The sequence below is a fragment of the Peromyscus californicus genome, unplaced genomic scaffold (genome assembly GCF_007827085.1).
Source record: "Peromyscus californicus insignis strain IS unplaced genomic scaffold, ASM782708v3 Scaffold_16__1_contigs__length_79575227, whole genome shotgun sequence".
Lineage (NCBI taxonomy): Eukaryota > Metazoa > Chordata > Mammalia > Rodentia > Cricetidae > Peromyscus > Peromyscus californicus.
Window position 1 is genome coordinate 39,666,955 of NW_026294458.1, and position 12,079 is coordinate 39,679,033.

General features: G+C 41.2%; 1 protein-coding gene and 1 long non-coding RNA gene across 7 annotated transcripts in view; one reads left to right on the top strand and one right to left on the bottom strand.

Moving 5' to 3' along the window:
• LOC128112113 (uncharacterized) overlaps positions 1-12,079 on the top strand; it is a 37,356-nt gene that overhangs the window by 17,095 nt on the left and 8,182 nt on the right. For 4 of the 6 annotated variants that reach the window (XR_008218845.1, XR_008218846.1, XR_008218850.1 and 1 more), the window contains one exon: positions 10,290-10,359. This is a non-coding gene — a long non-coding RNA (uncharacterized LOC128112113). Of the gene's footprint in view, positions 1-5,632; positions 5,701-10,289; positions 10,360-12,079 lie in introns of all 6 variants that reach the window. The other 2 variants (XR_008218847.1, XR_008218848.1) reach the window with 1 other exon arrangement.
• Adgrg7 (adhesion G protein-coupled receptor G7) overlaps positions 1-12,079 on the bottom strand; it is a 54,978-nt gene that overhangs the window by 8,409 nt on the left and 34,490 nt on the right. Inside the window, exons 10-14 of the mRNA XM_052740898.1 lie at positions 10,652-10,807; positions 9,907-10,019; positions 7,297-7,640; positions 6,531-6,627; positions 630-785 (exon numbers count right to left, since the gene is read on the bottom strand). Coding sequence (XP_052596858.1) covers positions 630-785; positions 6,531-6,627; positions 7,297-7,640; positions 9,907-10,019; positions 10,652-10,807 — 866 coding nt within the window. The remainder of the gene's footprint in view (positions 1-629; positions 786-6,530; positions 6,628-7,296; positions 7,641-9,906; positions 10,020-10,651; positions 10,808-12,079) is intronic.

Here is a 12,079-nt window from a genome sequence, read left to right on the forward strand (position 1 = left end):
AGTCACAGTACGGAGACTTGCAGTTGGGTGGGACCTGGTAAGCTACAGAATGTGGTCTCAGTGCCACTACATGTTCCTCGTTTTATGAGAGAGAATACATCTGTAAGTGAAATCTCCAAGTTTTATATACTTGCAATGAAGTTTGAAAGGTTGGAAGCAATGTGTAATTCAAGCACTGAAGGTGGTAATTTTCAAATTGAAAACGTGGATGCCAGCATCTCCCTCCGTACAGCCTTCTCATTTCTTCAAGTGGTCACATTTCTGTTTCCTGAATTTGGGGGATTTTTGAAGAGAAAATATTTTTCTTGACAGTGCACGGTTTAATTTTCTCTTGGGCCCATGTGACCCAGAAGTGTGGTATATAATGCTGTATACCACACTGGACTGCTTGGGCCCACGTGACCCAGAAGTGTGGTATATAATGCTGCGTACCACACTGGACTGCTGAGGTTAGCAGAGTGAGCAGATTCAGTTTCTCAAAATTCATTGGGAAATCTCTCCTGAGTACACATACATGTCCATGCTGTGTTCGGGCTTTGAAAACCTTTGCAGGACTTTGGGGTGTAGTGAGGTGCTGTGTTACATCTACATTAGTCTGTGTGGGCAGCTTCCCACCCCGGGAGGCTCACCTCGTCAGGTTCTGGTTGTTTTTCCACAGCACTTTGACCGTGATTGTGATGAATATAGCAATATTAGTGATGAGGATAATGGTGACAGGGACGATGAACGACCACAAAAATGGACTTTTCACAAAGTTATCACTCTTTGGAATGGCCAGCCAGCAGCTGTGGAGGAAAACAGATTATCTCAGGAGACCAAGAAAAGAACCAATACCAAAACATTATTGGCATTCACGGAACTGAAGTCCTTGCTAATAATATCCTCTGACATCTTACACATCTGAGGTCACTTTCAATAATTCAGCCCACTAGAAAGGTTGTTTCTGTCACGATTTCCTATGAGTCAATAGGGGCCAGTAGAAGGTAAATGCACTTTTGAGTCAGACAGACCTGAACTATTTGCTAGTGTTATTGTTGCTGCTTTCACTGTGGAGAGAGGAATCCCAGGTCTTAGGGCATGCAATAGGTCAACTACTGAGCTGTGATTTGCGTCAGAAATGTGCCTCCAGAAGCTCATGTATTGACCACTTGGTTCCCAGTTGGCAGCACTGTTTAGGAAGGTTGTGGAACCTTCAGGAGGCAGAGCTTTGCAGGAGGAAGTGCGTCATTGGAAGTGGGCTTTAAGGTTTTATAGCCTAGCTTCACTTCCTGTTCTCTCTCTCCTTCCTGTGTGTAGATGAAATGCCATAGCTCTGCTTTGAGACTTTCAGGGCGGCCCCATGTTCCTGCTGCCATGCCTTCTCAGACAGGGTGGACTGTTCCCCATGCAACAGAAAGCCAAAAGAACCTTTCTTAGCTGGGCGGTGGTGGCGCACACCTTTAATCCCAGCATTCGGGAGGCAGAGGCAGGCAGATCTCTGTGAGTTCGAGGCCAGTCTGGGCTACCAAGTGAGTTCCAGAAAAAAGAAACCTTTCTTCCCTAAGCTGCTTTGTGTAAAGGTATTCCATCACCATAACAGAAAAGTAAATAATACGTGTACTCCTAAGCCCACAGTCTTGAATTAGATGCTACTCCTGTCTTGTATGAGGTACCTAACTTTAGGCAAGCTATTACTTTTATTATACTTTTGGATATGTAGCTTATCCTGGCTCATAATATGAAAGGTACAAATGGCTGTATCATATTTCCAGCTCCAAATTTCACCAATGTTTCTGATGTATCCTTACAGATTTGGGCTATGCAAACATTAGCAAATACATATTTTTCCTTCATTTTCTTTAAACAAATGACACCATTCAATGAATGCTTCTGGAACTCACTTAGCGTATCTTGGAGAATATGAAAAGAAATGTCATCAATTAACATTGTACTTATTACTCTATTACTTTGATATTCTGTAACTGAAACAGTTTCCTAATGCTAGTTATTGGTGTATGTGTGTGTGTGTGTGTGTGTGTGTGTGTGTGTGTGTGTGACAGTGTGCATGTGTGTGAATTGGTACATGCCTATGGAGGCCATAAAATAACCGTGTGACTGGATCAGTTGGGCTGACCCGTGAGCCTTAGGGAGCTTCCTGTCTCAGCTTCCCAGGCATGGAGATTGCAGGTGTGTGTCACCACACCTGCCTTTTTACCAAGGTGCTGGGCACCTGCGCTTGGGTCCTCACGCTCACACAGCAAGCACTTTCCAATGGAAATGCCTCCTCAGCCCATTGACAGACACTCAAAATGTTAATACTTAAAAAGAGTTTTCAAAACTTATTTAGCTCCATTGTGCTCTTTTTGTTTTGTAGATTGTCTGTTGCTATTTCTGTTTTGATGAAGGAAGTTTGGGTGGGTTTCGCTCTTTTCATTTCTTATCAAAGTTGAAAATGATGTGGCCACCTGATAATATTGTTGAAATAATTTATTCATTTAAAAACATTTAGAGAGAACATGCTATGTGCCAGATTGTATTTTAGACAGCAAGGAATTTTCAGTAAAGAGAACTCCGTAATTTAGTAAGTTAATACTTTAGTTTAGAGATGCAGATAAAACAAAAACTAAGATTGATAATATGTCAGATAGTGACGAACATTGAGGATAAAAAATAATGTGAGCAATAAGTGTTTTAAAAACTAATACACACACATATTAGTGGAGGATTTCAATTTAATAGAGTGGTTGGGGAAAGTCTCACAGAAAAATAATACTTGAGCAAAGACCTGAAGTTGATGAGGAAGGAGAGTGTTCTAAGCAGAGATTTCATCATGTTCAAAGGCCCTGAGGTGACTGCTTTAGAAACAGAGGCTAGTGTGGCTCAGAACGGTTTAGTAAGTGCATGAGGTTTATGGAAAGATACAAACTATACTCAGGCTTTGTGGGCAATTGCTTGCATTCTGGATGAGTGGAGAGACATAACATGATCTGCTTTAGGTTGAAAAAGTCTTACCCCAGATGCAGGGATGAGAGCAGCCTTGAGCAAAAGTAGGAAACCAGCTGGAGGTTACTGCATTGTGAGGGGCATGCAATAGGAGAAATGTCAAGAAACAGTCTGGGTGAAGATTATTTAAAAGTAAGGAGAAAGACCAGGATGATGGCCCATGCTTGTACACTCAGTATTTGGGAGACTCAATATTTAGGAGATAGAGGCAGAAAGAGCAGGAGTTCAAGAACATCCATGGCTACATTAGAAGTCCAAGGCCAGTGGACCCTATCTCGACAAAGAAAGGAGAAATAGTTAATGATGGTTTGACTGTTGAGTGGAGGAGATTTCAGGGTGATATCACTGTTCTGAGCAGTTTTTAGAGGAAAGACCAGGAGGTATTAGCAGGCAGAACAGCAGGCCATTTACAAAAGTAACCAAGGACTGGAGAGATGGCTCAGGAGTTGAGTGCTGGTCTTACAGATGTCTGGGGTTTGGTTCTCAGCCACCACACTATACAACCTCCTGTAACACCAGCTTCAGTGAATCCAAAGTATTCTTCTGGCCTCTACATGTGTCCACACACAAGATGATGCCTTGGTGTCCAAATTACTGTCTGGCATATACCCACAGACATACACATATAGGGTTAAAAAGACAAAACAACTAAGTATTAAAAAATAACCAGCAACCCCATCTGGCTTGAACGTGTGCAGGCCTTGTGTATGCCGCTGCTAAATCAGTTTTCTCCAGTGGAGTCTCACTGGGTACACCAACCACACTGCCCAGTCAGGCCCAGCCCCAGGCCTGAGTAGTTGATCAACCCAAAACAAATTCAGTGGTATTTTCAAGGATTTTTGTTTGGTGTTGATTTTTTGTTTGTTTGTCTGCTTGTTTTTCTTAATGGCCATTTGGGTTTTTTTTTGCTTTGGTTTTCAGTTTCCATGGTATTTTGTTTATTTAGATTTTTGTGTGTATGTGTTTCTTGCTTATTTTATTTTTGCTTTTATTTCTTGTTTTTCTTGAGAAAGAGAGACAGAGAGACAAGAGAGAGAACACAAAGTTGCGTGGGTGGGCAGGAATGTTCTGGGAGGACTTGGGAGAGGAGAAAAATATGATTAAAATATATTTCAGGGATTTTTTTTTTTTAGTAAAAAACATAACTAGAAGCCTAGTACATTTTTGGCTTTCAATTCCTATTCACTTTCTTTCCTCTGGAGGTACAACATTATGGGATATGACTAAGAATTTTTAAATTGCTTTGCACTGGAACATTATCCTTTAAACTGTTAGAAATAGTATTTCTAATCTGAATGACCTGGGATGATGTTCAAGTCTGTAATGAACTAATAAACAAGCAGGCATGTCCGCCTTTAACAGACAGAGTGGGCCGTCTCTAAATAAGACAATGAGAATGTGCAAAGCTTATCTTAAGGATGTCCAGCATCCCTTTCGTTTCACCTGTGGATGGAGGATATCTGTTATGGTTAAATACAATGCACCCCCTGCAAATGCTCAAAGGTACAAGTTATGAGAAGCATCGTTTGTTGTGTGTGCACACTGATATGGATGTTTGTAAGCATCTCTAGTGGCCTAAGGCTAGGAAAACCTGGAAGAGACATGCATGTAGATACCAGCATCTATTGGAAAATATGTGCCAAGAAGGAACACTCTCTCTCTCCCTTTATCCTTTCCTTTAGTTCAAGAGGGACCGTGGTACTTCTGTGCTCATGGCACCCCTTATCCTTGTTATTCTGAATCAAATGACATACTTTGAGATGAACACTGCTGAGGAAGAGCAGGAGAATGGGTCCTTGTGGTGTTAACTTCTACAATTACGGGGTAGAATTTCTAGAAGAGAGTGTCACAGGATGGAGGCTGATAAAAATAAAAACATGGAGTCTCTTGAGTATCCTCCATGGACTTCAGATGTGTTAAAGGCTTTGGTTCTTTTGCCATGGACAATGGGAAGACCCATATTAACCTCTACAGCATGAACTGGGAAAACTCACCACCAGTATGTTGTAGGTCCCCATGGTAATGCCAACCCTTTTCCCATCAGAGTGTGATACAGCCCAGCTGATGACAGTATAGAGAACTGGGGTAGTGCGTTAGAGGGCTGTGGCCTGCCCTGCCTTTGTTCCTTCTCTAGACTCATACAGAAGCCAGCAGGTCAGGGAACTGGGTCAGGGCCCTGAGGTCAGTGAAGGGGAACAGGAGACATGGAGGAGGCACCAGTGGAAGAACAACCCAGGGAAACCACATTAACCACCGCTCTTTCCCAACCGATGCAGTGACGTGGCCTTCCATGGCACGTGTGTAGGACAGAAGGCAGTAGGATGATCTGGACGATCACGTTACACATCCTCTCCTCTCCTCCCATCTGTAATCATCAGTGGCCTAGTGCCGTCCTGAGCATCTAACACAGCTCAGCGAAGGACCTGCTGTAAATTATTGATAGCCCAGTGTGAATACACTTAAGCAAACTGGCCTCTCTCTCATGAAAGCATTCAGAGAAATGGGTCTAGCTCTATGCCTGGGTTACGGTAAGAAATTAATAATGGGATGAAAGTAAGCCATCCCTCCCATGATATATTGCTGTCTCTTATTTCTAATAGTGACATTTAAATTTTAAAACTCAAAATGATAATGAAATCTAATCAAACAGAAAGTCAAGGTTGTGAAATCCAGCCAGGCGGTCAGCCCTCCAGTCAGTCCTACAGCTGGAAATATCAGGTAAGTCTCTAGACACCATAGTCTTCTCTGGCGTCTTCAAGGGCCATTATGACAATATGGTTTTCAGGTGAGTTGGCATAATACTTAGAGTGGAATTTGGGCATAGGAACGGTGGGGAGATACAGGAGAAGGAGGGATATACTGCAGGCCAGCTGCTGTCTGGTGAGGGAAATACAAAGAGTGGAGCCTCAGCTCAGCTCAGCTCAGCTCAGCTTTCCTCAATTCTTCCCACATTAAAAACAAAACAAAAGAAAACAACAACAACAAAAAAACCCAGACACCATACTGTCAGGTTCTTCTGATATGAACAGTTGATTATCCATGGTGGTGGCCTAGCAAGAATCTGTGGTACATGATACCATGAAATAGTCGTCACAATCATGTTTAACATGAGGAGTTCATCTGGGTGAGATGTGGAACAAGCTTTGTGAGTTATTAAATGTTTTCAGGGTTGATTGACATCCCTGCATAGCAACCCCTGAGCAAAATCACTATAACTGCTATCCACACTCTAGAGGAAAGGTCAAGACACATGGTTACTAAGGATCATAGCTATTATTCTGGATGATTTTCCCACTAACTAAATGGACGTAATTTTAATATGAGAAACTTCAGATTTCTAAGGTCAAACAGTGGATACTTCCTTTTCAGGAATGATCATAGGAAATTTCTGTGTCATCCCATCTAAACTATGATGTACTTTTGAGAACTTAAAATACCCATCACAAAATATGACATTTAAAAAGTGAAACTTGGAGATACTTGGAGCTAGTGTCAATAAATACATATTTTACTTTTATGTCAAAGAAGCTTAAAGAGATAAAACTTACATTTCCTCTTGCCGATAGTCTAACTCCCAGTGTGAATTGTTCCCACTTTGGGCATAAACAATCCCCACCGTTACACCTACGATTATAGCTGGAACTCCTAAGTGACAAAGAGAGACAAAGAGTTAATAGTTTGCCCATGATGGAGATTAATTATAAAAGACTTCCAGTAAATTATACATCTGACCTCTTTATTTTTTTCCTCTTTGGACAATCTACTGACCGATGAGTAGAGGTAGATTAAATGTAGACAGAATTTTTCTCTGTTTTTCTTTTTTTAATTTATTTTTAGTGTTGTCTCTATATACCAATCCTATCTGATTTTTCATTCCTTTGTATCTCCGATCACAATGTTCATCACAAAATGTCTGAATTAGAGTTTCACTGAGACAATTCTTCCATTTGTCTTTGCTGGGGCACAATATAGCTTTCAAGAATTTTTTTCTTAACAAGTCAGTCATTCTGACTACTTTCTGTGAAACACTCCCATCAAAGTAGCCAGGAGATTATTCGCATCTGTTCTAAATCTAGCATAAATCAATACAGAGATGTTTAAAAAACTAACCTCTTTCATTTAGCTTATACTATGTCCAGTACACCCGTCCTGGTTCCTCCCTGAAGAAAAAGCTACTAGACAGAAACAGTACTTCATTACTCTATTTTCTTTTCCTGTACCCTGAGTGATTAGCCCTCCCTCCAATGGGTGTTTGTTTCCATGAAACAATTGCAACAAGTGAAATGTCTGAACAGTGTTGGTGCAAACCCTTACCCCATCCAACTAACGAGATGACAAGGATGAAGTGAGGGGGGAGGGGCTTCATGGTCCTAATCAGAAGGAAGTAGAGCTGGGTAGCACTGAGTCCGTTCCAGGTGAACGTCACCAACAGGAAATAGTGGAGTAAGGCGGCGATGGCTGTGCACGAGGGGTTCGGGGTGTCAACGGTGTCTCGTACAGGTATTTCGTTGTTGTCAGGGTTAACACTGATGTCACTATCACTTGTCTTTAAGTTCTTATTGGAGTTTTCGATTCCAAACACAAAGAGGAGATTAAAAATCAACATTGATGTACACAAACTGACCAACACCCAGGTTACTGAGGTTTTTCTGATTTTCCTAAAAATAAAAAAAAAATGAAAAATAAATATAAAGAACTAGGTCCTAACACAACTGAAAAAAATCAGAGCTGGAAAGATGTCTCAGTTGCAGAAGATCCAGATTCAATTCCCAGCAGTCAATGGTGTTTCCCAACTCTGAAACTCCTGTTCACGGGGACTCTGATGCCCTCTTATGGCCTATATGGGTACTGCAAGCATGTAGTGCCCTTAAATACATGTAGGCAAAACACTCATACACCCAAAAATAACAAAATAAACAAAGAATTTAAAAATCCTCAGAGAAACTATGAAGAACTAAATAAATGCATTGCTAAATATAAATCCAGTTCATGGCCTGGTGGTAAACCTTCCTTTCCTCACATCAGAAAAGAGTTTCTACAAAGCAGTGAATTCTGCCGACAGGTGGAGGTACCCACTGCATTCTGACTACAAAGAAATAATAGCTAATATCTGAAGCCAGTGGCCAGTGAGCCCTAACCCCCAGCATTTGTGCCCTCCATAGTCCTCTTCCAGGCCTGTCCTGGCCTTGATTTAACTAACAGACTGTAACTGAAAGCTGGTGGCCAGGACTGACTTATCCATTGGGTACAGTAATGCTGAGTCCTCCTTCCATGCTTTCATGACCCTTCGCAAAGTTCAACTAGAAGAACAAGAGTGCCTAGGTCTAAAGATGTCAATATACTTATTTTATACCAATAACGTCATTTTTTTTAATTTTTAAAGTTCCTTTTAATTTGTATTTATATGTTTGTTTGTTTGTTGTATGTTTGTTTGTCTTTAGGGAGGAAGGTCCCACAGAGTCAAAGTTGCCTTGGGTCCCAGCACAGGTCACACAAAAGTCCCATTATGGCCTCCTTTGCAGCTTTCTTACTGTGCTCCTTGGAGTTCTCATGCCATGGGAAAAGTCCAGCTATCCTGCTAAAGAAACCACCCAGAAATGCTCTGGGTCTATGTACATAGAGAAAGATCCAGCTGTTCGGATACCCTAGAGCAATGGTTCTTAGCCTGTGGGCCATGACCCCTCATAAGATAGCCTGCATATCAGATATTTATATTAATATTCATAACAGTATCAAAATTACAGTTATGGAGTAGCAATGAAATAGTTTTATGGTTGGGAGTCATCATAACATGCAGAAGTGTATTAAAGGGCCACAGCATTAAGATAGTTGAGAACCACTGTCCTTGAGGAACCTCCAGAGGACTCATTCCAGCTCTTGTCTGATTACCATCTCCTGGGAGAGCTTAGCTAGACTAGTCTATCCCCAGTAAGGCCCAGACTCATGAGAGGTAATAAACTGTTCTACATCACTGAGCTTGGGGCATTGGCAAACATATACAAAGGCTACATGCAGAAGAGCCTCTACATGGCATTTTCTGCCTCAAAATAGAACATTACAAATTAATAGATGAACTTGTGTTTGGATGTAGAAAAAAGTCCAGGGTTTATTTTTTTTAAAAAATCATTTGTAAGTTTTAAATTAATGCCACTACTCTTAAAAGTTAAAAATACAATAATGTGATGCATTTACAAGAAAATGCTAGGCTATTTTGCTTACATTTCACTTAAATTGTAAATCTCCTATAAACCTATAAAATTAGGCAAAAAAAGTGTTTTAAATTCAATAGATCAGTTTATTCTGTAGTTATAGTTTTATAAGGCCCAGGATGGTACTTAGCCCTGGGGAGCAAGGAGTAAAAGACACACCAAACCATAGAGAGGCCGAGGAGCCCCTTGTCTTTGTAAACTGTCCTGCAGCCTATAGCCACAACAATAAAACCCCACAAAGGAGACAAAATTAGATGTCCAGCGGAAAAGTCAGGTGAGAAGAAATATGTTCGTAAGTCCTTACTTAAAATTTAAAGAATTTTTTTCTTAAAAACAGACAGCTATGAAACAATAACTTTAGAAGTTTCACCATTGGAAAACTTCACTTATTTTAAAAATTATTTTCAAAACTTGGTTGTTCAGCAATGTTTTCTTCTTTTGCAATCCAAAAGAAGACATGTTCCATTCCACATCAAAGAGCTGCAGGATCTATGGGCTATGGGCTCGTATTGCTATTGAAACCTTTGCCTTATTTGTAACTATATGTTTACCATAACTTTAGCTCAGCCTCTTTGGGATTGTGCCTTCTGTAAAATGAGTATGTGGACTGAGTTTCCTTCTATTTTAGAGAAATTAAATTCTGAAATGAATGCTCCCAGTAAATTACAATCAGGAGAGCAGTTTGTCCCATGAAAAGCAGCCCTTTTCCTCTTACCTGGTGACAATCTGGAATATGATAGTCAGAGCCAGGCCAGCAATGGACAGAGCACAGCCAATGTTGGACAATATGTCTAGAGATTTGGGGTACTGGTAATCCTTTTTGAAAGTCTGAAAAAAATAATTTGACATAGATTTTTAAATAAGCTAGCCCAAGCATTTAAAAAAATATTAATATAAGTCAGTATTGTAGAATTACATTGGTTAAAATAACCAGCCAGAGGCCAAATGGCCAAATATGCCTTCTTTTTTTTTTTTTTTTTTTTTTTTTTAATCAAGCCCCTTGGACAGGGAAGCTTGGCCATGGACAGGCTTAAGGAAGGGAGAACGGACCTATAGGAAAAACATGAATTTAAGAGCTATTTCTTTTCCACTTATCAGCAAGAGCAGCAACTTGGACAGAAGCAAAGGAAAATGTTTCCAGACGTCAAAGTGACCTACATATGGCCAGGTATGTATTAAACGGTTCCCCTCTCTCATGGACCTCACTCTGAGTTCATCCAGTAGGATGTGCCATCTCTTTCACATGTATGCATCCTTTCCATGCTTAAAAACAGTGCTAAATTAAATATGTCCATTTCTATCCTAAGACCACATTGTAAACAACAACAACAAACTGTTTCTTTCTTTCTAGCACGTTCCCTTTTAGACCTACCACTTCATTCATCCCCTGCATCTCCCATTTTTATCTGAACTTAGCATCTATGCAAATTACACCTCCTATACAAATTGCACATTCTCACCATCAACACTGCAAAATTGGTTGTGTGGTTGCAGCGGCAGCCGAGAAATCCTGTCGAGCTCCCATCTTTTTGGCAGCCCCGTGTGTCCCAGTCCCTCGTTACGAAATTCCAGTAGACACAGGCATAGGAGTGAAGCTGGAATTCTCTTCTGTCATACTGTGAATTGGTGACATGTTCAATGCTTAATTGGATAGGGAAAAAAAATCTAATAGGATAAGAGTCCCAAGAGAAGCAAGTACATGTTAAGCATTAATGTCTTCCTTGTAGACTAAAGAAAGAATAAGGGCATAAAAAGGCAGGTGTGGTAGCATATAGCTAGAATCCAAGTACTTATGAAGCTGAGGCCAGTGGACTGCTCCAAGTTCAAGGCCAGCTAGAGCTGTATAGTGAGAGTTTGTCTCAAAAGCAAACTAAATAACCACCCAATCAAAGAAAGTACATAAGGATACAAATCAATTCACTTTCTCTTTAGATAGCTTGTCAGAAAATTAGGTAAGATTTAAATGGTTACTTCAAAAGAGCTTTCAAAGAGATGTTCTGTAGAGTCCTTTTTGTCTTATATCATGGTTAAATTTTTTAAAATTAATTTATTGATTTTACATCCCGACCACAGGCAGCCTCCCCTTCCTCCTCTCCTACTTCCTCCCCCATCTCCCTTCCCCTCAAGTCCCCACCCTCCCTCAGTATTCGCTCAGACAGGGGCAGGCCTCCCATGGGCTTCAACAAAGCATGGTATATCAAGCTGCCAAACCCCTCCCCCTGTATTCTGTCTGGGCAAGGCAACCCAGCATGAGGAATAGGTCCCCAAGAGCCAGTCAAAGCACCAGAGACAGCCCTGCTCCCATTGCCAGGAGTCCCACAAATAGACCAAGTTACACAACTGTCACCTATATGCAGAGGGCCTAGGTTAAGAACAATGACATCAGGGAATTTGAAGGCAAATGGATAGAACTAAAAAAAAGAAAAACCATCCTGAGTGAGGTAACCCAGACCAGAAAGACAAACAAGGTATGTACTCACTCATAAGTGATATTAGCTGCAAAGTAAAGGATAACCATGCCACAATCCACAGACCCAGAGAGACTAGGTAACAAGGAGGGCCCAAGTAGGAGATGCATGGATCTCCCTGGGAAGGTGAAATAGAGATCTCCTGGGTGGACTCTGAGTAGGTGGGCATGGGAACTCTACAAGGAAGTGCCTACAAGGAAGGCCCCAGCTAAGACTCCTGGCAGCAGCGGATGCATTATCTGAACTGTGCATCCCCTGTGATCAGATTGGTGACTACCCTCGTTGTCAGTAGAGAGCCTTCATCCAGTGACTGATGGAGGCAGGTTCAGAGACCCATGGCCAAACATTGGGCCTAGTCCTACTGAAGAGAGGGAAGAAGGATTGTAGGAGCCAGGGGCCTCAGGGACTTCAGAGGAAAAC